Source organism: Eulemur rufifrons, chromosome 2 (assembly GCF_041146395.1).
Source record: "Eulemur rufifrons isolate Redbay chromosome 2, OSU_ERuf_1, whole genome shotgun sequence".
Classification (NCBI taxonomy): domain Eukaryota; kingdom Metazoa; phylum Chordata; class Mammalia; order Primates; family Lemuridae; genus Eulemur; species Eulemur rufifrons.
The window spans coordinates 113,536,224-113,562,753 of record NC_090984.1 but is presented as its reverse complement, the minus strand read 5'-3'; the positions used below and the strand labels follow the sequence as shown (position 1 = coordinate 113,562,753).

Here is a 26,530-nt window from a genome sequence, read left to right as displayed (position 1 = left end):
ATATATATGTTATTTCTGGACACTATTCTTGTTCATTGAGTCATAATCACACTGTTTTAATTACTGAGGATTTATATTTTATTTTGATATTATTTTTTAAAAAATATTTTGAATCTTATGACATATTTATGTTTCCAAATAAACTTTAGATTTATTAAATTTCCCTGAAAAAGTAAACAAAAAACTCTATAATCCCTCTATCACATATTATTAAAAATATATCCTACTCAAAAACATTATACTATTAGAGAAAATAAGCATTATTTGACAATTGGTGTTTTCTGACTCCAAGGAAGTATGCTTTTTAAAAAAAGCAAGCTTCCTACCAAACAATGGCTAACAATGTAATTAGGAGGGCATTTACAAATGGCTTGATGTTTATAGTTCACGTTTCAACTGCAGCTCTATTTGTTGCATTAGCAAAAATGAAGCTCATTAAGTCTTATTCTTTTAGCCCATCTCTCCAAGCCTCTGAACCCACTAATACTCAGCTTTCTTGTCTGGAAGTATGTAATCTTTCCTACATTACACTTGAAAGTTCAGCTTATTCCTAAACCTCCAGTCAAGGATATGAACTTGTTGCTTTCAGAGAGGCCACATCTGTACACCGAGCCATTATGCCATCTGTTAAAGTGGTCAGAGTTCATTTTATTGCCTCCTTTGTGGAAGAACTTGTGCTGTAAAAGTGGGTGTTATTGAAAACATAATTTTCTTCATCATTATGCTTTCTTTCTAGCCAGATCATAACCTGCTAGAAATCTATTGAGCATAGATTGAAAAGCTCTCCAGAATAGCTGTTCTTAAGAGATTAAATGATTGCCATCTCTGTCCCGTTTCTTTTATCTCATAATCAAGTTCAAGATGATACTGGATATCTCAGCTGAAATGATTATATATTTGAAATAGACATGGCTTTATCTCCATTCATATTTTACACTGTTGAAGGCAGGGTCTTTTTTCTTTCTGTTTATATTTATGTATGCTTATGGTTCCTTATAACTGTCCACAGGGTCAACTATTTAAACTGCTTTTTTAAAAAGGCTAAACATGGCTAACAGGAGTTGGGTTGCATTTTTAAATTTTCTGTATACAAAAACACTAGTTGTGTGACTAAGATCCAGCTTTGATTCATCAAAATTTGGAACTGAATCAAATCTTAGCAATCATTTAGCCCAACTATTCAACTTGGCAAGTGAGAGGCTTGAAATTCGTAGCAGCTAAGAGACTTGCCCAAGGTTCCAAAGCTGGGCAGCAGCCTGGCTAAGATGGGAGTCCCTCCTGGGCAGTGTCTGCTGGACCACACTGCCCACTGCCATATTCAGAGGAGGCCTGTAGTAGTCATACCGCTATGGCATGGGAGCAAGAACAGAAGATCCAGTGACCCAGAAGTATAGGAAGCAGATTCGTTACAATGAGTTCAAAGATGTCCCCTTTGACTTTTTGTTCTTTATCCTGAAAGCTGTCAGATGTGTGCTATTTTCTTACACGGCAGTTTCTCTTCCAGAGAATCAAACTTAGAAACAAGATCATATCCCTGTTTATTAGCAGCCCTGCTAAAACACTTGACAGAGTAGGAATATCAAACTATTTCCTGGAAATGAGGCTTTGGGCTATATGTTGATTGCATTTATCTACAAGTAGTCAATCATCAGGCATATTGAAATACGATTCCTCATTCTTAAAATGTAGTAAATAGGAAAAAGTGAGTCATTATTTATGGTTAATCACTTTTGCCAGCTGTGACTGCATTTTACATCCATTTTTCCTTTTTTCTTGGATTAAAGAATTTATTCTGTCACTCACTAGCGGACAAAATATTGGTCCCCTCAATGTCCCCTCTTCAGCACATTAAGAAGCACAATTAAGGCATCGTAAACAGAACTTTTTGTTGGTTACAGCAAGTAAGTTACTTCTTTAGAATGCAGAACTGAGGAAAATAATCCAGAACCTTGGGATAGTATCTAAGGAGAAATCTGAATTGTTTAGGATTTCTTTCAAAGTGGAATAATCATTTCAGAAATACTCTATTTATTTAGTGTCCACTGTCTGTCTATCAAGTTCCAGATATTGCAAGGTTTAGAAAAGATTTCAGACAGGATACCTTATATGTCAGGAGGCTTTCATTTGCAAGTAGCAGGAAATCTGTTTCAGACTGCCTTAAACACACGGAATTTATTAGGTCAGTGACTAAGAGTCTTGACAGAGGGCAGGCTTCAGGCATGGTTTGTTTAGGCTCCAGCTCACTCTGCTATTCTCCTGACTCTTCCTCTCACTGTGTATAGCTCCATTCTCGGGCTGATAATTAACACTTAAAAGCCTGTGCACAAATTATTGGATCAGTGCACCACTAGATCATAGGACTATTGAGGAGATTGCACCCTTATGGTAGGAAAAGCTATTGCAATACCAAGCTCACCTCTGCATCCCAGATGTCCATATTGAGAGAGCTTCTCCTTTCTCAACTTGCAAACAAAATTCCTAGGCTTCATTATGTTTATACCAACTCTTTACCAATCAGTAGTGGCCAAGGGAGGAACGACATATACTGGTTGGCTTAAGCCAATCCATCCTTGAACCAGTCACTGTGGTAAGGAAGGTGGGATGACAGTGATTGGATTAGGCCAGTCAGATCCCACTTAATGGAGCTTGGGGTGGGGATCTGTCCCACCCGAATCATACAGCTGCTGGTAGCACAGAGCAGGTAGATGGATGGTGGGGAAATAACCAACAGCATCCACTTTCTCGTTAGTCTAGTGGGCAGAGCCTAGTACTAATGAGGCCAAAGCTTTGCCTTGGCTTGTATCATTCTTTCTTCCTGGCCTGGTCTGGGCATCCTTTTATCCTTCACAGTTTATCCTAAATGGCCAAGTCCACCACCTGCTCAAGTCAGTTCATAGCTGTACCTTTATGTTCAAAAGGACCCTGTAAGAGTCTATAGTCAGGAATATATTGTCTTCACACTGAAGGAATACTTAAAGCCTAATAATACTACTTGTTGTTAACAGACTAAATATTATTAATAAGGCATGTATATTAGACTGTGAAGAAAAGACTGCTGCAGTGTATTTCTGGTTAACTGGCATTTCAAGTGCTTGGAACTTCAAACTTTGGAGCTCTTCTTAAAGGCAATATTTAATTTTCTCCAAAAAGCATTTTGCAAATAGAGAAACACTCTGATCTATTTCCAGTAGTGAGATCCCTTTTACCTGAATGAGAAGCTGTTGCTGATGGCAAGTTCAATGCTCTGTGTGAAGTTTATCTCTAAAAATAAACTTTCACTATGTCTTAACCCAGGTTCTTCCTCAAAGCAGAGCCTGAGATGAGGACTCATTTGTAGGCTGTGAAACAGAGAATGAGAGAAAACTAATGCAAGTGTTTGTCATCAAGTTCATTACTGCTCTGGGTGACTGGAGCGCCGCCATCCCAGCAGAACTCCAGGGAGCCCAAAGAATGACCTCAAAGTTGTCTACCTGAGGGACAGAAGCAGGCAGCAGTTATCCACTGAATCCTCTGACCTCATCGGTCAAGGGGTGCCTCGTGAGGTCTTAACTCCTTTCTTGAGATTGTGTGTGTGACTGAGTGCCACCCCAGGTGTCAGAGCAGTCCCAGCAAACAGCAAAAGATACGGGTATAGGGTGCATCTGAGGTGAGGCACTCCCGGCAGTGGCTGGAGCCCAAGAACGGTGGAGAGTGCTGGAGGCTGGCACAAAGGGAGCCCAGCACACAGGGAAGGCAATGCTTATGCCAAAGTCACATAGGAGCCTGGAAAAGACCAGACGTCATCTGCGTATCTCTTTAGTCCTTCCCATGCATCTGAATGGCTTTTCTTAACACATGTCTTTAAAAAGGTAAAATGAATAAACACATTACCAACCAAATTGCTGCAGAGCCCTGCAGGACTCTCATCAACAAAGAGGCAAGCGCACCAGTGGAAAGAAGCAGCCGGCTCCTTGGAAGAGAAGGCTGCTTGCGGGAGAAGCTGTCATCATTACATCTTCAATTGGCGGGTCCTCTCATCCACAGCAGGGGCTCCTTGCTTGGAGGGTAATTTTTACTCTCACTGTTCAGTCAGTATGACAGCTTTGTCCCTAATGTAATGGCAGTTTTGACTTTAGTTTAAATTATTCCATAAAGAATCAAAGAGAAAGAGATTCTCTCTCCCTTTTCCCCACCCCAGAAATTCCACTAAGAAAACTTTTCTCATTTAAATCCTTGCCTCCACATTCAATTTCTTGTTCATGTTTCAGGTGAATCAAATACAGCATCAACTTTCAAAACCACATGTTATTATCACAGTGACTGAAAATAATTATTGTCTGTCAGCGCGTTTGCTGGGAACACAGATCTGTCTGGCACTGGCCCTGTTATCACCAGCAAGAGTGGGGTCTTCTCTGGGCTCAATTCAAAACCTTAGTGTCGGCAAGACGGAGCGTTGGGGCGATTATCTGCATAATCCACCCGAGAAACACGTCTCAGCTGACTCTGAAATCACTTGTTTAAAAAAAATGTCTTTAAAGCAATTATTTTACTAAGTGTAGCTTTAGCTGGAATGTTCTGAAAGATTGCCTCAAACTGTGGCTCCTCTAGCTCAGTGGTTCTCAACCGGGGATGATTTTGTCCCGCAAGGGACGTTTGGCAATTCCTAGCGACATTTTTGGCTTTCACAATTGGGGGTGAGGGGTGCGAGAGGGAACTACACATCGAGTAGGAAGAGGCCAGAATGCTGCCCCCCATCCCACAGTGCCCAGCACAGCCCCCTCTTGGCTGTAACAGAGCAGGGTCTGGTCCCAGAATACCCATAGTGCTGAGACGGAGACACCCGGCTCTAGCTGTTCAGATTTAAACAATGTGAAATAAGGCTGCTTGTTAGGAAAATTCACACTACAAAAAAAGAAAATATTCTTTCAGTTGAAAAAGATATCGATAATATTAAAGAATATTTTAAGAGAATTATCCATAACCCTGCCATCTTCATAAGACAAGTTTCTGTTTAGCACGTAACCTTCAATTTCTGCCCAAATGAATAGAGCAGTTTATAAAATTGTAATTATGATGTATATATCATTTTGTATTCTTGTTTCCACTTAAAAATATCACTTTCATAGTCTTTATGTCATTTTACTAGAGAAGATTCTATTGTTTTAATGTAATAGAATCTATTAAACCATTCCCTTTTTATTTCTTTCCTTCATTTTTTTGTTTAAAGCAACTTGGGTAAAAGCAAGTACTCCAGTCTGAAATCTGGCTTTGGAGACCTGGATAATGGGGTACTCTCGAATGATTTTACAACAATGACTATTTTCTAAGAAATAACTACCTTCAGAGCATTCTAAGAAATTGTTGTGATGTAAATATTTTTATACAAGAAACATTGCTTACATATTTTTTAAATTAAAAAAAAAAACCAAAACTTGTGTTTCCCCTCTTCCCCTCAGAATGCATTAGAGCAACACTATGGCCTAACTTAATAAAAGATTCACAGTGTGAAACCCTGGCTTCTTTAGGGTGGTTGAACCCTTCGCCTCTGGGGCAGGGAAACACGTAGCCTGGGCTGTTGAAGCCCACACAGCATCACCAAAAGGAGAGCACAGAATCTCGCTGAACAAATCAGGATGTAAAAGAGAAAAATGCCAAAGCTCATGCTTATGAACGTAATTATAACCACTTTTCAATGCAATGAATCAGAAAATGTTTGTATTTTAACATATATGAAAAGTGTTGGCATTCAGCCAGATAGACTGAATCTAATTCCTGCCTTAAATTCCCTGTGTATCCTGGTGTCACCTGAATCTTCCTACACTTCAAAGTCCAGATAGTATTGCCTGGAAACCTCATTCCACACTTTGTGGGATTATTAAGCACTTGCCAAGATTCTTGCAAATTTCTGGAAGGCTTATGGCTCTGAGTTAGTTCTCATTTCTCTGGATTAATTCAGTTGATGGGTCATCTCATCTTTCCCCATGTGCTTTCCTGGTCTACTGTACCTACTCAGACAGATCTTATCTCCTAACTCAATCTTCAGCCCTTGACTCAACACAGATACCCCAGAATTCACTGTCCCCCCATAGTGTGTGTACGCCTGTCATACCCCTTGGTGAAGATAGGGGAGAGATTATAACAAGCAACGCAAACAACTTCGAAGTGCATAGTAAAACATAGCAGCTAATCAAAGGGCTTTTGATCTCTGCACCATTGGGGACTTTCAGGACAGTGCTCATATGGTACGCCCTGTTCCTGCACCCTCTCTTAGCTTGCTTGTCATCCCCTTCATCTAGATGGCCCTAAATTGTTCACACTAAGTTATACAGAGCAGGTTAGCTCTCTTGAGTCCCTACTTCCAAAACCAATTCCAGGTCTCCCTTTTGCATCTCAAAAACAAACCAAAAAAGCCTTTAATTTCACTGGACGTACATTTCTAGAAGCAGTTATTGTTCATAGCAATTTATTTTCCTCTTGTACATCTGTGTAAACTTTAATTCCTTTGAAAAGCCAGTTCTGAAATATAAGCCTGTGCATATGTCTATACCTATATCCATGTGTCTAGTAGAAAAGCAGCTACTTACCTGGATTGAAGTGCATGGTCTCCGACTACAGGGCAAGTTAGACGCTCACATAGCCCATGTTCTGCTTTGGTTCACAATTTTCCTCTTTTTAGCTCTACACTGTGCAGCCTGACATTCAAGGGATTCCTTCCATGCATTGCCCCACTTTTTTAGCCTCCTTTTCCAAAGTTTGTCTCTCAAGTGGCCTCTCCTGTGCTCGTCTGTTTTTGCAGAATGTGGTTGAACATAGAGACCCTAATTGAATGACGTATGGGTCCCTGAGTGATGGGTCTGAGATGGCTTCTTCCATATGTTTCATTTTTCCAGCTAGTTTTTAGACGCTGTAAAGACAGTGATGCCATAGTCTCTCTCTCTTTAATCCCCTAGTACCTCCTGGGAGGTAATAGATTTTCCATAATATTGTCAACTGTTTCCTCAGATTCGCTTATTCCACAAATTCATTCATTCTGCAGACATTCATTGCCTTCTGTGGGCTCAGAAGTGGGCACACAGCAGCAAATGAGACACAATTCTCGCCCTTCTAGGGTTTATTTCTAGTTGAGGTGCGCGGTGGTGGAATGCTTTAGTGCTGAAGGTATGTTGGTGACACCAAAACAACACATTCTAGTTTCAGAACTAGAGTAAACTATTAGGGTTGAATGCTGTGAACAGAAACAATGAAACTTGTTACCTAGTGACATATTTTTCATCTCCGTACCAATTCTACCCACCAGCCACAGCTGTTTTTTTCTCACAGTGATTTGAGTGTGGGTACTGTGAAATCTTTCTCCTTTAGAATAGTTCTGTCTGCAACAGAAAAACAGTATATGTTAGCTTCTGAAAAGATAGGCCTGCAAGCTTGAAAAAATAATAATAAAAAAAATGATAGCCCTGAAACTTGAATTTCCTCTTCACTCTTGGTAAGATGACCAGAACTGCTCATATATATGTGATAAGGAAGAAAAGTCAGAAGACATAAAGAATTTTACCATGCCTCAAGCTAAATATAAACTTAAAAATATATATGACACCCCTTGATTCCTTATGTGAATAAAATGCCACTCCAAACCTTATGAATAAACTTTCCTATTCTAATACTTCCTGGTTATACTGTGCCCCTTTTATGATGGGAAGCTTTGGCAAAGACAGCAAGAAAAATTAGAAGCTAATATTAATACAATGACAATGAAGGTTATTAACTGAGAAAATCGGCAGAGGGATTCCCTTCTCTACAAGCATGCAGCATCTCAATAAGTGAATAAACACACACACACAAATATTATCAGAAGCAGTTTATTCTAAACGTTATTTTTCTAGGTTATCCACTTAACTCACCCTCCGAGATTTATAGTTCAATCATACCAGTTCAGAGTAGAAAGAAAAAAGGCCATTTATCTAATACTATTCCTTGAGAAAAAATACTTAGGCAATATTAAGAATCTTCAATTATCTAATTTAATAAAAGGGATGATTTATAGTCTGTAGTTAGTAACATGTGATACTGATTATTTCTAATCCCTTAGAAGAGATCTGACATTATGCTTTTGGTCCCGTGTAGCATGAAATCGTCATGTATATTTTACCAAAAGAGGTAACAAGAATAATGGCCCTGCAGTCTGTAGTCATTTTATACTAACACACTGCAACATGGTTTTGCCCTGGGGCAGAGAAGTAGGGATTTTTCTCTACTTCAAAAGAATGAAAAATTATCATCACTCTATCCAGAACCATTATAGACTTCAGAGACTTTGGCATGAAATATTCAGAAAGTTTATTTTAGAATTCAATATTTTAAAAGCCTGCTTTAAAACTATTACAGTGATTAGTGACTTTCTTGCTTGGGCCAGTCTTTGTTTTAAAAAGTCCTGTGTCATGGTTGATACTATTTGTTGTTTCAACAAAATATATTCATAATTTGCGTTAACCACAGAAGCTACATATAAGGGATGCGATGCATTGTTTTGAAATGCCCCCCAAAGAGCAATTGTGACCACTACTGATCAGTTATTGCTACAGGCACACTTTTTAATGAACATTTCTTTTACTGGTAACAGTTTGTATTGCTTATGCTATGACTGTCCTTCTGACGTGTTATCTTAACCACTGGAGTGGGTGCCATTTCTCTGCTTCCTGCTCAGGGAGCAGTTCTCCTGTCTTAGCAGCTCTAGGGACACACAGGGACAACCCTGCTGAGGCCACTCACACCTTCAGCTCATATCTTCATCAGTCTATATAGGAGTCAGAGAAGCTTATTGGGTGTTGGTGAGGATGTAGCAGAGCTTGCGAGGCCCTGAATGAAGCCACTGAAAACTTCTGGAGGGAGTGTTAGCCATGTGGGAATTGCAATGTAATCACTTCTCTCTGGGACTAGCCTATATGTGTAGGGAGGCAAGGTGGAATAGAGTATAGAGCCCTGGTTTTAGAATTTAACAGTCCCAGTTTGAGTTCCAACACTGCTACTTACTGGCAGCGTGATCTTGAGAAAACTGCTGAGCCTCTGTAGCCTCCTTAAGGCTCAGTGTCTCTGTCGGTAAAAGGGACCCATCCCAGCGCAGGCACAAAGACTCAGTGAGCCAAGGCATGTGAAGGCGGTGCTATGTGGGACGTCAGCCATTGCCCCAGTCATTATTCTTTAGTCCCAAAATGAGTTTCTTATCTCTTGTTTGTTTATTCTACATTTCCATTATGTAATGCGTATATATTTTTTGATATATCATAGAAAGACGCACGGGATCACTAGAAAAACAATCATTCCTCTTTTTTTTATATAACCTATGCATTTGGCTTCGTCCCTTTAAACACGTCAAATACATTATTTCTGTAGGTTTTAATAAATACCCGTTCTTTTCTCCTTACCCTATTGAGTAGGTATTCTCAATGTAAGAAAAAAAGCAGGCATCAATCTTGGCCTTCAGGTAGATAAAGGAGGTTCCTCTCTCAGTCAGACGTGCAAAGAAATTCAGATTCTAATGTGCTCGTGATGCATAGGTGCTGATGAGAATAATGTGTAAGTAGCTTGTTGTTTCATTTTCCAGGGAAGTAGATCAAGACTCAGATGGTCACGTCAGCTTTAGAGACTTCGAATATGCCATGAAGTATGGACAAAAGGAAGCCTAACCATTGTGAACTACTTTTGGCAATTCTGGGGCGATCGTAATGTGTTTAAAGGTCAAACAGACTCCACTTTACTAATGATGTAACGCTACATCCTTGTGATTAAACTCTTAACCATAACTTTTGGATGCTGATGATAGGCTTGCGTCTCAGAATCCCAGTGCTGGTCGGTACTGGGAGTCTCCCAATGTGTGGCCACCAGCCAAGTCAGGCTGCCACTGCTGGCACTGCCACCCAGTGGTCCCCCTCCCCTTCACGCTTATCACCACCCCCCCCACACACAGTGCAGGCCGGGTGCCCCACTGCAGCGTCCGCACTGGTCCCAGGGCTCCACTTATTCACTGCCCCGCATCAGGTCCTGATTCTCACCAGCTCCTAATGTCTGGGGAGGGGCAGCTTTTTCCCCTCCACTGGGGCCCATTTCCTTCCTTCGCTCAACTTTGATTGGACATAGTTGCACCTATGGTACTGAGAGCTTCCTGTGCTCCAAGCAAGGAGCAGGACTTTCGGAAAACAGACTTAAGACCGCTCTAACATAATGTCCCAGAGTCCACATCTTTATTGCAAAGTGGCTCTAGGCTGTGCAAGACAAAGAAACCAGATTGGGCTAACACAAGCAAGGAAAAACTGAGTGTAGTCAGGGTACTGGGGCAAAAGACACATTCCCAGCACCCTTTAGGGCAGCCTGGGCCTGAGCTTCCTGCTGCAGAGAATTAAGCCCTGGGCTGCCCAGCCCCAGTTCTGGGCATTTCTGTCCTGCACCTGGAACCTCAGCCACCACATGGTCATGTCCTCCAAGCCCTGCCTGTCCCTTGGGGCTCTGGTGACTGCTGTACTGGAGCAGAAACACTCAGCATTTATTTAGAGTAATTCTAAAATACTGGTATCAATACTAACATTTTATTTGTAAAGCGTTCAGAATTCATAACATTAACAGCATTAGTAAAACAATATTTAATATACTTCACATTTTAAAAGTGTTAAACGTTTAAAGGTCAAGTAAAATGTAAATTTGTTAAACAGAAGCATTAAACAAGCAGCATTCTCATCCAAATTATTAGCAAATAACCTCAATAAAAATAAAGTTTTAAACTGTCATAAGTAAGAGGAGCCTAAGGAGATGGACAGCTAAATTGGCGTCCTGGGTGGCAGCATAGAACAGAGAAAGGACATTAGGTAAAAACGAATCAAGTGTGGACTTTAGCCAATGGTAATGTATCAATGCTGGTTCCATACTCATATAACATGTAAATAACAGGGGAAACTGGGTGAGGGGTATATGGGAACTCTCTGTTTTCTACTTTCACAGTTTTTCTGTAAATCTAAAACTATTGTAAAATTAAAAGTTGGTTAAACAATAAAAGTCATGTTCAAAAACTAATAAGCTAAACTTTATCTAAAAGAAAACATTGAAAATCAAGTACAAATAAAATATTATTTCAAAAACAGGGTGGATCAATGGTGTCATTGAGTAGTGTTTGTGTTTTTGTACAAATTGTTCCAGCTGATGAAAAGCCCTTTCTGACTTTGGGTAGAGTTTTGTTCAGCAAGTATTTTCATCATAAATTGAATCATTGAATCCTTGGTCCTGATCTCAAAACATAAATGATACAGATTTTAGATTTTTAAACTATCAAAATTAGAGTAACACAACCACAAAGTGGCATTATTCAGTAATGACCAGAATACCAAAACCTCGTGATGTGGTCACTGCTTGGACTTCATTTCTCCTGGGAAACATGACAAGGGAAGGGGAGGGTCACTTCCCACAGCTGATGTGGGAGGCAAGAGGCCAGGTTGGGAGTGGCTATTGGGCAACTCCCTTGGCCCTGGATTAGTCAAGGCTCTTTTTGGTCTCAGTGGCAGAAACCTACCCAAACTAGCTTGGACTGCAAGAGAATTTACTGGAAAACACAAGGCTAGCTTATGAACCTAACACAGGGATAGCAGTGGTGCAGGTAGTTCCGGGATAACCAGAACCAGCAACACGTGCACCTCCAGACTCTGCCTCTCTTCCATAGTCACTGGAACTGGCCCACAATCCATCCAGTTCCAAGTCCAGAGATCCCAGAAAGAGGCTCTGGTTGGCCCCCTGGATTGATCAACTCTCGTTCAGCCAGGGGTATGGCCATGGCCGCTGGGGGCTCACTCCAGTGTACCGAGGGTGGGTGGGTCGCAGAGTGGGACACTGGTGAGATCTGGGCAGCAAGTCCATCTTCTTCCTCAGAAGAGAACAACATGGCTGAGGCCTGGTCCAGGAGGGAGCGCAACCCTAGGTTTAGGATCCAGCCTCTCAGAGCAAAGGCAGAAAGAAAGAGGGAGAATGAGAAGATGCTCACGTCACCTCCCCTTCTCACCACTTGCCCTAGGCCTGATCCGATTCCTCATCCCATGAGCTTTCCCCCCGGCTTCTCACTCCCAGGGCCCAGGCACTACCCTCGTCCACATGCTACCGTGTGTGCAGAGTGCCCTTGTTGATCTGACCTCAGCTGAGCCGCCCCAGGGTGGGCATCTGTGCAGGCTGATCAACTCAGGCTCTTCCTTCGGAAAACATCAAGAGTGAGAGTGAGACATGGCAGTGCTCCCAGGTGGCCGGGCGAGGGCTCTGCCTCGGGAGCAAGCGGCAGACATGCAGTGGAGTGAGGCAGCTGGTTTGCAACAAGAGCAGAGCAAAGAAAAATGGATACCAACAGGGCAGCAAGAATGGAGACAGAAGCCCTGTGGTGCTTGGTTTCTGGTTCAAGCTGGTGTGCAAGGCCCAGTCCTAACCCTCTGGGTCCTGTGAGGTAACCCTCTCTCCTTCCAATAAATCCTGCTGCTCGAGCCAGCTGGAGTTGCTTTCTGTGATTTGAAACCGAGAGAATCTAACTGTTGTAAGCATGGAGCCAAGGATGGAGGCCTAGGCCGCATTAACATTACTGGGGCAGCAGAGAAGGGTCTTCTAAAGAGACTAAGAAACAGCCGTTGAAGATGGAAGAGGAAGCTGTTGCCGCTTCTCTCAGCAGTGCTGTGCCACTACTTGACCTCTTGTTGTAACCCAGCTCCAGTCTTCTCTGTTGCAACAACTCTCAGAGTGGTTACCAGTGAGCTACAAACCGCCAAACCCAACAGGCCCTCTCCGACCTCATTGCACTTGGCCCTTCCCCTGGGTCTGCCCTGACAGCTGTGCCTTTGAAATTTTTCTCTTTTAGCCTCTATGAAATGGGTAGCTCATGGTATTTCTGTGCCCATTTTTTCCTACTGTCTTTTCCTGTTTCCTCTTCTACAGCCATCCTATGGTGCTACTATTCTCCAAGGTCCTGTAATTGGCCAATCTTCTCAATCAACACATTCTCCAAGGATGATTTCACCCACCGCCGAGATTTCAGCTATCATCTTTATGGGTATGACTCCACAAACAGATCTTTAGTTTTGACCTCTGTTCAACTCCAGACCCATGTTTTCATTTGCCTGTCGGACATTTCCACCTCGATGCAAACACATTGAACTAAAATCAGACTTGTTCCCCTCATTTTCTAAATTGGTTTCCCATTTTGTGTTTTCTATTTCTGTTCATAGCAACCAACCTGTCCTCCACCCAAAGCTGTCATCCAAGCCAGCCAGCTGCCACAGAGTTCATTTCAAGTCTCCCCTACCTTCCTTAGCTCGGACATCCAGCCAGTCACTGCACCCTTCTAAGCCTGTGTCTGTAAAACATTCATGACGTTGTCTTCCATTCCCTCCCGATCTCTCTGCCCATGCCCTTATTCTCCCCCCAATCATTCCATCCAGGAATTTGTTCTTCTGTCATTCATATAAAAATAAGTAAAAGATGTGCAGTAACAAGCAGGCTCTGCTGTCAAGAAATTTTAGTCTAGCCTGTCCATTATCTTCCCAAAGCACAGACAAAATTACTTTTTCTCTCCTCAAAAGCTTTCGGTGGCCACATTTTCTATTGGACAATGTCTAAACCTATAATAGACCATTCAAAGCCCTCTGTAATCTGATATCGATTCCTATTTTCAGTTTCGTTGTGCACAACTACCTCTACCATGCCACCCCACAACCAGGTAGACTCACACATACACACGGCCCCTTCACCCAAATACACCAAGTTAGCACTAGAGCTTTGCCCCAAATTGAAAAGTGACAACCCTGGAATTAATATCTGATGAGTTAATAGGAAAATGAAACCATAAAATAATGAAACTCATTTTAAAAAACATATTGGACCACCTTCATCCTAAGGAATATTTTTCCCCTCACAGTTGTCACCTTGGGAAGGGGGCAGGGGGACAAGTTATGCTAGGTATTTTGTATATTTTATTTTATTCTTGAAACTGTTGCAATAGATATTACTCATCCTCTTTTATAAATTAGGGAACAGTCTCAAAGAGTCTAAATAACTTGACTCAGGCCAAGTGATGGGGATGGGTGGAGAGTGTCGGCGTGGTGGCGCAAAGCCGTCAGTCTGACTAAAAACACATGCCTTTCCTACTATGCTACGTTACCTCCCATGGGAAAATCATCTATGACATCGGTTCCTATTCAATGGTTGCACTTTGTTTTTGGCCTAAAATGAATTTACTCAGATTCATTGGCCAAGTCAAGCTTCTAGCACATAGTAGGTATTAAAAATAAATTCCCATCTTATGTATCACTAAACTTAGGCAAAATTACATTGGGTTATTCATCAACTCCACTTTCAAAAGACCAAGATTAAAATGTGCTGCAAGCTCTAAAGGCAACATTCAAAATGCAGTTTTAAGAATGCTCTGAACAATGGAAGCACCTGTGAAATAGGTGTGCATTCTCACTGGGCAACACTCAGGTATATAAATTCTCTCTATTTGGTATTCACACTTCACTTACAGAATTGTAATTCAGGATTAATAAAAACAAACTGTTGGCTACTTTCCTTTTTCTTAGCTTGTAACTTTTGAGAAATTTATTTGGAACTGCAGAATTAGGCAGTTATAAAACACCACACACACACACACACACACACATTGAAATTCAATGCCATAAGGAATAGCAGCTCACAAAGTAACCTTTCTTACAAAACAAATTTAAATTGGATTGGCCACATGAATTGAAAAATAGCTTAAAACAATTTAACATAATAAAAAGTAGAGTGCCCAATCTAAATTTCTCTTAGGTTATTAAGTTGATAAAATACTCAGAAATGTGAATAAAAAAAGAACATTATTCTAACTTCAGAGAAAATGCAGATTAATTTATATGAAAACATAAACTGAAATCCAAATATACTCACTATTTTATGCATTAGTCATCCTTGGGGGAAGAAAACTCAAAAAACAGTTAAGTTGGCTAAAGTATGTGCCAACAAAGTATGTGCTCTTCAGAAAGAGCAATTCCAATAATATTGAATTTATAGGGGAAAAAACTTGACCAAGGGGCTGGAAATATATCATGTGTATTGTCATAGCAACAGTCATTGTAAGGTAGAAGTCAGGTTGAACATCTTTTTTATTTTAAATAAGGAAGTCGGGTTTAGTTTTATTATAAATAAATTTTCTGAGGTCAAATGTGTCAGAGATAGTGCTTGAATCAATTTCTTTACCGAGCTTTCTCTATTACTACTTGTATTGTGCTACTCATGGGATAGGACTTGTTCATTTTTTCTTCTCTCCTTCCTGCCTGCCTTTCTTCCTACTGCCCCATCACATCCATAAATAGAGTTACATACAATCAGCAAGAAAAAAGTCAAACAACCCCATTAAAAAGTGGGCAAAGGACATGAACAGAAACTTTTCAAAAGAGAATAGACTAAGGGCCAACAAACATAGGAAAAAATGCTGAACATCTCTAATCATCAGGGAAATGCAAATCAAAACCACAATGAGATATCACTTAACTCCAGTGAGAATGGCTTTTATCAGAAAGTTCCAAAACAACAAATGTTGGTGTGGATGCAAAGAGATAGGAACACTCATACACTGCTTGGTGGGACTGCAAACTGGTACAACTTCTATGGAAAGTAATATGGAGGTACCTCAAAGAGCTAAAAGTAGAACTAAAATTTGATCCAGCAATCCCACCACTGGGTATTTACTCAAGGAAAAAAAGGACATTCTATAAAAAAGACATCTGCTCTCAAATGTTTATAGCAGCACAATTCACAGTTGCAAAGATGTGGAAACAACCCAAGTGCCCTTCAATACATGAGTGGATTAATAAAATGTGGTATATGTATACCACGGAGTACTACTCATGCATAAAAAAAAGGTCAACTACATCTTGTATTATCATGGTTGGAGCTGGAGCCCATTCTTCTAAGTGAAGTATCACAAGAATGGAAAAACAAACACATGTACTCACCATTAGTTTGGTACTAATCGATCAACACTTACGTGCACATATGGAAGCAACATTCACTGGGTGTCGGGCAGGTGGGAGGGGAGAGGAGATAGGTAAATTCACACCTAATGGATGCGGTGAGCACTGTCTGGGAGATGGGCATGCTTGTAGCTCTGACTCGGGCGGTGCAAAGGCCGTTTATGTGACCAAAGCGTTTGTACCCCTGTAATATTCTGAAATTTAAAAAAAATTACACACATTAGGGCATCTAAGGTTCAATCTGATCTACTTCTTGGCTGATATCCAAACTTGTGTCAGCAAACTTCTTTCCCCCTTACTACAAATGGAAGCCAAAATTCCAGGACATTTTAAGACTTTTATCAAACATGGACACTTCTTGGCCATTATCTCTTCAAATACTTCTTTTACCACATTCTTGAAGAGAATGGCCGCCTCAGACTCCAGTTGTACATACTTTATACCAATGATGTTATCTGGCATGTCTCTAATTCTATGTTTTCCTCCTCTTTCTCTTCACATTCTTCCTCTTTCTCTATTCTCTCTCTGTTTCTGTTGGATAATTTCTCCTCTTGTTTATTGCTGGGGGAATGCAAAATGGTATAGCCACTTTGGAAGACATTTTGGCAGCTTTTTACAAAGCTAAACATAGTCCTTACCACATGATCCAGCAATCAAGCGCTTAGGTATTTACCCAACTGATTTGAAAATTCCATCCACACAAAAACTTACATGTGAATGTTTATAGCAGCTTTATTCATAATCACCAGATACTGGAAGCAACCAAGATAGATAAGCGCTTTAAGAGATGAATGGATATTCTACAAAATGCCTGACCAGTGCTCCTCAAAACTGTCAATGTCATCAAAAAAAGGAAAGCCTGAGAAACTCCAAGAGGAGCCTGAGGAGCCATGACGACTAAGTGGAATAGCCTAAATTTGATCCTAGAACAGGAAAAGGACATTAGGGTAAAACCCAGGGAATCTGAATAAAGTATGGACGTTAGTTCATAATGTACCAATATTAGTTCATTAAGTGTACCAAATGTACCATATTAACGTATGATGTCAATAATAGGGGAAAACTGAATGTGTAGTATGTAGGAATTTTCTGTACTATCTTCACAATTTTTCTGTAAATCTAAAAGTATTATAAAAATTTATTTTAAAAAAATATCATAGGCCGGGCGCGGTGGCTCACGCCTGTAATCCTAGCACTCTGGGAGGCCGAGGTGGGCGGATCGTTTGAGCTCAGGAGTTCGAGACCAGCCTGAGCAAGAGCGAGACCCCATCTCTACTAAAAATAGAAAGAAATTATATGGACAGCTAAAAATATATATATAGAAAAAATTAGCCGGGCATGGTGGTGCATGCCTGTAGTCCCAGCTACTCGGGAGGCTGAGACAGGAGGATCGCTTGAGCTCAGGAGTTTGAGGTTGCTGTGAGCTAGGCTAACGCCACGGCACTCACTCTAGCCTGGGCAACAGAGTGAGACTCTGTCTCAAAAAAAAAAAAAAAAAAAAATATCATATCTTAGGGTATGGTAGAAATTATATCCCTTGCCACTATTTAAATTTATAATAAAAGTTTAGATGTCGGCCGGGTGTGGTGGCTCACGCCTATAATCCTAGCACTCTGGGAGACCGAGGCGGGTGGATTGCTCGAGGTCAAGAGTTCGAGACCAGCCTGAGCAAGAGCAAGACCCCGTCTCTACTAAAAATAGAAAGAAATTATCTGGCCAACTAAAAATATATATAGAAAAAATTAGCTGGGCATGGTGGCACATGGCTGTAGTCCCAGATACTCAGGAGGCTGAGGCAGTAGGATCACTTAAGCCCAGGAGTTTGAGGTTGCTGTGAGCTAGGCTGACACCACGGCACTCACTCCAGCCCGGGCAACAGAGCGAGACTCTGTCTCAAAAAAAAAAAAAAAAAAAAATTTAGATGTCAATTAAAAATATGCAAAGGGGGTACATAACTTTTCAAAATGATGTTATAGGTTACATTAACCAAAAAACTGTTTAGATCACCACTTTATGACACCTTTATTGGACCTTCTGCCTCAACTCTCAAGGATGCCCTACTAGGGTGTGGCCTTTGACATGGGAAAGTCTGTTCACGGCCTGTTGCATGATTTGAATTGGTTTCTTTTTTTTTTTTTTTTTTTTTTGTTGAGACAGAGTCTCACTTTGTTGCCCAGGCTAGAGTGAGTGCCGTGGCGTCAGCTTAGCTCACAGCAACCTCAAACTCCTGGGCTTAAGCGATCCTACTGCCTCAGCCTCCCGAGTAGCTGGGACTACAGGCATGCGCCACTATGCCCGGCTAATTTTTTCTATATAGATTTTTAGGTGTCCATACAATGTCTTTCTATTTTTAGTAGAGACGGGGTCTCGCTCAGGCTGGTCTCGAACTCCTGACCTTGAGCAATCCACCCGCCTCGGCCTCCCAGAGTGCTAGGATTACAGGCGTGAGCCACCGCGCCCGGCCTGAATTGGTTTCTGACAAAGAAGAGACCTCATATACAGTACCTGCTTTTGAATTGCATTTTGAGGGACATTCAAAAAATGAAGAAAAAAGTCCCCAGCTTTGTATTATACTGCTTTCAATGTACATTTCAAGGAAAGAAATCCATTAGCTTTGGACTTATTGAATACCTTTTATACTTCTTTTGAGTTTGATAATTCCTTACAGTGCTGAGAAAACTGTAAGGTGCCATCCACCCATAAGGCCATAGTTCCTAGATTCTCCCTGTGGCGGGTCTCAAAAGGCCTGTTAATGAATGGAGCACACCAGCAGCCTGGGATGAGCTCTCTGCTGCTGCCTCTGCAGTCTTGGTGGCTTGGCCTGAGCTTGGCACCAAGTTGTAACCTTGGAAAACCCGCATGATCATTGTGAGGTTACTCAGGGACAAGTATGATTTTGCAAAGTTAATGTTTTCTCCATTAAAGTTATAATGGTAAAATGCCTAGTTCTTCCTTAAGCTTTCATATACAGATCATATTCTTCTATTTATAAATCCAGAAAATTTAATTCATCACTCTAAGGTGGCTTTTTATAATTCTGTTACATTTCCTTGAGTTTTATCTGCATGTACAAAATAATATATTTAGTTATCTTTTCTTGATTGGCCTTTCTAAGGGTTTATCAATTGTTTTAATCTCAACTTTTGGGCTTGTCATTTTTCTTTATTTTATGTTTGCTTTCTGTTCATTATTTCTGCCCTTATTATTGTTACCATTTCCTTTCTTTTTTTATTTTTGCTCTTTTTTTTCCTAGCTACTTGAGAGGCTAAGATCATTGATTTGGATCCAGCCTTTTTTCTTTTCTAATACATATATTTAAGGCTATAAATTTCCTCTAAGCACTGCTTTAGCTGCATCTCACAAGTTTTCCTATGTCTTATCTTCATTATCATTCTCTTCAAAATATTTTCTAATTTCTGTTGTTATTTCTTCTTTGACACATGGAAAATTTAGGAATGAATTGTTAAATTTTCAAAAGTTGTGGGTTTTCTGGCTAATTCCACTGTGGTCAGAACACTTATTCTGAATCTTTGCAAATCTTCAAATCAATTCTTTTTTAAGTCCTTTGATTCTCCAGTGAATAAATACATATTCCCATGTATCTCAAGAAGTTTTTAAGAAGAATAAATTCTATTAAGTCTTAATTCTCTCGAATTTTCCAATACTATTTGTAAACTTGTATTTAAACTTAAAATCATAAATTTAAACCAACTTGTGTTTTAAATTGGAATTACCAAGTGAATCTATTAATCAATCTAAAGCTATGCTGTCCAGTGTAGTAGCCAACAGCACATGTGGCTATTTAAATTTAATTTTTAGCAAATTAAAATTAAATAAAATTTAAAATTCAGTTTTCCACTGAATGGCTATATTCAGTGGCCATATTTTAAGTGTCCAGTAGCTGCATGTGGTTCGTGGCTACCCTGTTGAACAGCACCAAATAGAATATTCTCATCATTGCAGCAAGTTCTATTGGACAACACTTCCTAGACGCTCCTGTAGGGTGACTGGCTGCTCTGGGTCAGGTGCCCATCCTGGTCCAATTAGCTGACAGAGTACTATGGCAATATCATGGTGATATATGCAAACAGTACCCCATACAAGAGAGCTGTTGTGGGAACTCCTTAGAAAGGTATCAAGGGAGAGACAAACATTCTGCAGGAACCTGCCTGATCATTCTTTGTCTTAGTTCATTTTTGCTGCTATAACAAAATACCTGAGACTGGGTAATTTATAAAGAATGGAAATTTATAAAGAATGGAAATTTATTTCTTACAGTTCTGAAAGCTGATAAGTCCAAGATCGAGGGGTCAACATCTGATGAGGGCATTATTCTTGCCACATTATTTCATGGCAGAGGGCAAGAAGGAGAGAGTGAGAGTAAGGGAGAGAGAGAGAGAGAGAGAGAGGCATCAAACTTGCTTTTTTATGGTGAGCCCACTCCCCTGATAACAGCATTACTCTATTCATGAAGGCAAAGCCTTCACGGCCCCATGCCCACATCAACTCATGTATGACAAGTCTCCTAACTCTTTTAGAGGGTAGTCATGCTTCCTTCTGGACTCCCACAGAACTCTCTTCAGAGGTCTCCCCATGTTGTAATGTGATTGGTATACTTCCATATCTGTCTCCAACTCTTGCTTATGAACTTCTCAAAGGCTAGGACTATGTATCTTTTCTGTCTTTGTGACCATAGTGCCTGGCACAGTGCCTGATAAATGGCAGATTTTGGTACACTGATGAATTAGAGGGAAATTTCTTTGCAAGGCAGTGTGGTATGGAATTAAGAATCACAAGACCTGGATTCTACTTTCCACTCAGTGCTTATCTCTGTGCTCTTTTGGAAGTCAATCACTTTTCTTGACTGTGGCGAGTCAACCAATTTCCCCTTCTTCGTCAATTTCAATGAGGAGGTTGACTTAGATAAGATTGCTTATTGCTCATTTGTCTTAATCCAATCTGGTTGCTATAACAAAGATACCATAGACTGGGAGGCTTAAACAACAAACATTTATTTCTTATGGTTCTGGAGGCTAGGGAGTTCGAAATCAAGGCACTAGCAGATTTGGTGTCTGGGGAGGGCCTGCTTCCTGGTTCATAGAAAGCCTCCTTGTCACTGTGTCCTTACATGGTACAAGGGGCAAGAGAGCTCTCTGGGATCTCTTTTATAAGGGCACTAGTCCTATGCATGAGGATCCCCTCTTCATGACCTAATTACCTCCCCAAAGCCCCACCTAATACCATAACACTGGGGGTTAGGATTCCAATGTATCAATTTTGGGGAGACACAAACATTATGTCCATTGCACCATTATACATGAATTAGTATTATATAAACAAAGGGTGCCATGACCAGGGAAGCTGGGGAAATACTTAAAGATGATAAATGGGTATTTTTTAATGTAGGGGTTCACAGAGCCCTTAAATGCCGAAGTCCATTATGGCACTTCAAGAAATGGGTAGAATGTGCAGAGTTACCCAGACTTATCTGATGAACCATAGAACTGTGTATGTGTGTGTGTATGTGTGTGTGTCTGTGTGTGTTTGCTTGTATGTTCCCAAGTATGTGTGTGCATAGAGAGCGAGCCATGGTAAAGAACTGATGTTCCATGGTTCATACCTTCGGAAATTGTTGATTAGCTGATCTCTACAGGATCTTCCAGTTCTACATTTTTATGAAGATGCTGTCCAGAGTCTCAAAGTTCCTGGTGCCTGACTTGGAGAGTGCTGTAACTGTGAACTCATAGAGCCACACACTTGACCTTCCCCTCCCTCAACCCCTGCTCCTCATCTCCCTTCCACCCCCTCCTCATGCAAAAGAAGAAATCAGAGCCACTTTACTTAAAATGTCCGTCAGTTGGGAAGGGGCTGGGGTGCATGTGCATTGAACTTTGACATCTGATAGTGAAGTAATGTCATTGCTGATCTAAAAGAGCATCTGCTTTGAAAATCAAAGTATAAGACAGAGAGAATGATTTTATTTTAATTTAAAATTGATTTTTTCAGTTCTTCCATGTTTCTTTCATGATATCATGGGTGTCACTAGTTAATACATCTAATTTGAGCCATAACTTAATAGACCAGGCTTTCATACACATGAATTCTTAAAGGACAGCAGATTATTGACGTTATGTTAATAAGAAAGCAATAACGAGATATTATCCAGAGTTCTTATTCCATCTATTATTAATGAAGACCCTTCATGTTTTGGTGAGTCTGCTACTTTACAATGTGGGTGCTGAATAGATTAGAAAACATTACTGCCTTCTCAGCAAAAAGGCCCCAGATTAGGCTACGTGACTAGAAAACATTTGCAACAGGTAACCAAAGTGGCCATGAGGCACTGTGGGACAGGAGGTAATGAACTTATTTTAATCTGAGGTGCCAGATATAGCAACATTCTCATGGCTAAAGAGTGAAACAAATAATCCTATCGGTTGTTTTGGGAATAAAAAGTAGGAAAAACAGCGTTGCCACAAAGCTTAGTTCTATGCTGTGCTAAATTGCCACATGCCCTGGAAATGATTAACATTGATGCATTGATGTTAAAAGCCAGTGTTTATCGTATGCCGGCCATTGGTCAACACTGTTCTCAGCACTGTACACGCAGTGTCACTTTAGATTCTTGTGGCAGCTATAAGATGGAGGCACAATCTTTGCTCTCAGGAGGAAGGATGAGGACCTTTAGGGGTAAGTAGAGACCTGGGATTTTGAACCTGGCCAGTCTGGCTCTGGGCCCACCCATTCTCATACTCTCAACACTGAGGATGGAGACCCCTGGCCTTTCAGGTCTGAGCTCCGGGTTTGGGGAGGCACTGCAGATCCAGAAGAACTTCAGGCATTTCCAATAATGGAATCAGTGGCCTGCATCTCAGGTCACCGTGAGCGTGGTCACTGACCTCCCACAGACATGCTGGTGTGAGTGTAGAGGTCTAGACACATCTCCCAGTTACGGCGTGGCTCTTTGTTAAGGGTGGCCACAGTCAGTGGCCATAGTCACACACTCTCTCAAAGACTACTTTGTTCTGCATGAGGCCAAGGTCACCAGAGGATAGGGGACCTGTAAACGGTCACATACATGCATGCACGCACACACACACACACACACCCCTCCCTCCTTCTCCCCACACACCTACACACATCCTCCATCCCCATGGTCAGCCCTGCACTGCCCTCCGTGTTTTGGGTTCCTGCTGCCCCTCCCACCATTTCTCATAGGAGGCTGGCCTCCTCTGCCCTTGGCGGTGACCTATGCTGTATTAGACTTTGTTCAAAGAGCTGGGGCTGCACGTCCACCTCCTAAGGAAGCCCAGTCATGTTCTCAGGTGAGCGAAGTACACAAGGTTCATCCCATCTTAGGCCAGTAAGAGAAAGGGGTCGTGTAACCCAAGGATTCCAAGACCCCCACAATAATGTTGTGGTACCACCTGGCTTCTCCCCAGCCATCATTGGCCTTTGCCAGACACACAGAAAATTTGAAAAGCAAAACACTATTTTCTTCAATCATTTGACTTTCAAAGTGGAAGAAATGATATAAGGTTGACTTAGCAAGGCCCTTTCTGTGCGGTACAAAGTTCAGCGTAGCTGTGATTTAAATACTAATGATATTTTAGTTTTCACTTTAAGGAGGCTTTTTGTTTGTTTGTTTCTTTGCAGAATCAGTCAGGAGAGTGACTAAAAGCTTATTCATTTGCAGGGTTTTTCTTTTGGAAATGAACATGCTGGCACAATTTTAATTGGGTTTTAGTTGTTGTTGTTTTAATTCTCACAGTGATGGCTTGGCTATGTCTTTTGGGACTGCAGAGGGAAACTGGCATCTGGTGTTTGAGGATTCTGGGGATTTGCACCATATTTATGTGTAATAACTATACAGTAAATAAACAGAATGAATAATTAAGTGAATTACGAGTTTCTCAGAAAAGAAGATGCCTCCGAAGACTTGGGCAGAAACTCTCCCACGTGGCGATTCCACGGTGCTCTCACTGTGTCATCGCCCCCGTGGAAACCAGCAAGGACACCTTCCAAGCCGAAATCAAGCACAACATTAATCAACATGGTTAGAAACAAATGAGGACATTTCTTTCGCTTTTGTATTTTCTTCCAGTTGCAAGGATGTTGGATTTATATTTCTTAGAATGATCTCTTTTAACCCTAGAGAGATACATTTTGCCTCTATAAAAATGAAATCTATGAGCTTAAATTTCATTGAATAGTGTTTCTCTGAGGGACTAAAAACTTGAAACTCCAGGAATTGGCTGTATCTAGTGAAATTACTTAAATGCATGCTAATACCCACATTAGTTAATACAAGGTGCCCTTGCTTCTAGATGCAACCCAGGCCTAAAGTGAATCTTCCCAGAGGTAAAACCACTTGCATAATTACCATTTCTTTCATGTGCATGTTCATCCATTCATAGATGTTTTTCCTTGCCCCTTCATTCATTCCTAAAGCAATTATTTATTGAACGCCAACTACATACAGGCACCGTGCCAGGCTTTGGGGATACTTGGCTGAGCAAAACCAGACCCAGTTCCTGTCCTCACAAAGCTTGTATCTCATCAGGGAGGTGGCGATCGGATAACAAAACAGAGTGCAACCATGACTATGAAGGAGAGTTTCTTAGTCTGCTCTGGGTAGCATCACAAAATGCCACAGGCTGGGTGGCTTACATACAAAAGCTCATTTTCCCACAGTGCTGGAGACTAGAAGACCAAGATCAAGGTCTCGGCAGACAGGGCTGTTGCCTTGGTTTACAGATGGCCGCCTTCTAGTGGTGTCCTCACGTGGTCTTTTCTCTGTGCCCTCACATCTCCCTCTTATCTCTTCCTGTGTCCAAATTTCCTCATCTTACAAGGACACCAGTCATCGGATTAGAGCCCACCCTATCAGCCTAATTTTCACTTAGTCATCTAGTTACAGGCCCTCTCTCCAAATACAGTCACATTCTGAGGTACTGGGGAGTTAGGACTTCAGCATATGAATTTGAGGGAGACATAATTCAGCCTAAAGAGAGAGGTTTCTGGACAAAGATTTTAACAGGGACAGGTCAGTAACCAAGCAGGGACCTCAGGTGGCCTCCCTGAGGATTCAGTGCGCATTTCCAGGAAGAGGAAGAGCTAACTCAACAAAGAGGAGGGAAAGAGCATTCCAGAAAGAGGAAAGAGCATGTGCCAAAGCCCTGCAGTGGGAGGAACGTGGCACATAGACGTGACCAAAGCATGGCAGGGCATGGTGGCTGGGTGCTGTAGGGAGAGCCTAGGGCCTAGGACGGAGCTGACTTCACAGGGGTTGGGGGAGGCCATGCAGGGCCTTGTAGACCATGGCAAGGAGTTTTGTCTTTTTCCCAAGAGCACTGGAAGACCATCGAAGGTTTTTAAGTGAAGGCAGAGGTGGCACAACTAGCTTTGCCTTTTGGAAGTACCAGTCTGGCTGTAGGGTAGAGGGCAGACACATGGGTATCAGAGAACATTCTGCAGAGTGCTGGTTACAGGAAATGCTGCAAGCATTCAAGCAAGAAACAAAAGTGGCCTGGACTCAGGAGGTGGGCCAGGGGGGAAGGCAATGAGTGGACTGGATGGACCTATGGGATCAGAAATGGTGGGGCATTGGGAGGTAGGCATTGGTGACAGATTAGATGTGGGAGACCCTGGGCAAGGGAGGAGATGCCCAGTTATCTCCTGGATTTCTGACTTCCATAACTGAGTAATTGAGGTACCAGTCAATGGGGTCAGGAATGCCAGAACAGGCCCGCGTTTGAGCTGAGTTTGATCAGATTGGTGTCAGTAGACACTAACAGCCACCTGGCCACTTTTCGTTCCTCAACACGGATCCCTCTTTCCCCTGCCTGTGTGTTCTGCTTGGAACACTTTCCTGCTGGTTCTTCACCGCCCACCCAGCCTCCACAACCTCAGCCCCAGGGGCAACTTCCTCAGCAGTGAAGCCTTTGGAATTTCCTCACACAAGGCTCCGTGTTTCTTTCATATATTCTTTCAACACCCTGTGCTTTTCCTTCAAAGCAATTGTTATGGCTAAAATTACATAATTAGTTGTTTAAATTCTGTTTCTCCCACTAGAATGTAAAGTCTATGGAGTCTGTGACCATATCTGTCTAATTAGCACAGCAGACTAGTGTTTCTGGAGCCAGGCTCTGGATTCAAATCCTGACTACCCGACTTCCTAGTGGTGTAATTTTGGGCAAGGTATTTCATCTTGCTGTGCCTCAGTTGTCTTGTATGTAAAATGTGGATTATGATAATACTTCATTGAATTTTCAGGGCTACTAAATAAGTTAATTAGCATAAAGTATTTATACCGGCACTTGGCATATAATAAGCACTCAATAAATGCCTGCTATTATTATTCGTCACTGTATCTCTAACTACTTGATGGACAGATGATCAGATAGATGCATGGACCAACGAATGGATGGATTGAAGAATGGAAGGATGACAGGAAACAAAGCATAATCTTTATGAAGTTATGTTGAGCGAGCACAGTGGAAATGCAAGGAAGCCCCAATGGGTATTATGACGCT

At 41.5% G+C, this 26,530-nt stretch overlaps 1 protein-coding gene across 1 annotated transcript in view; it reads left to right on the top strand.

Moving 5' to 3' along the window:
• The window catches only part of EFCAB11 (EF-hand calcium binding domain 11), a 128,128-nt gene extending 117,565 nt beyond the window's left edge, over nt 1-10,563 (top strand). The window contains exon 6 of the mRNA XM_069465212.1: nt 9,578-10,563. Within this exon, the coding sequence (XP_069321313.1) occupies nt 9,578-9,659 (82 nt within the window). The 3' untranslated portion in view covers nt 9,660-10,563. The remainder of the gene's footprint in view (nt 1-9,577) is intronic.
• The last annotated feature ends 15,967 nt before the right edge of the window (nt 10,564-26,530 follow it).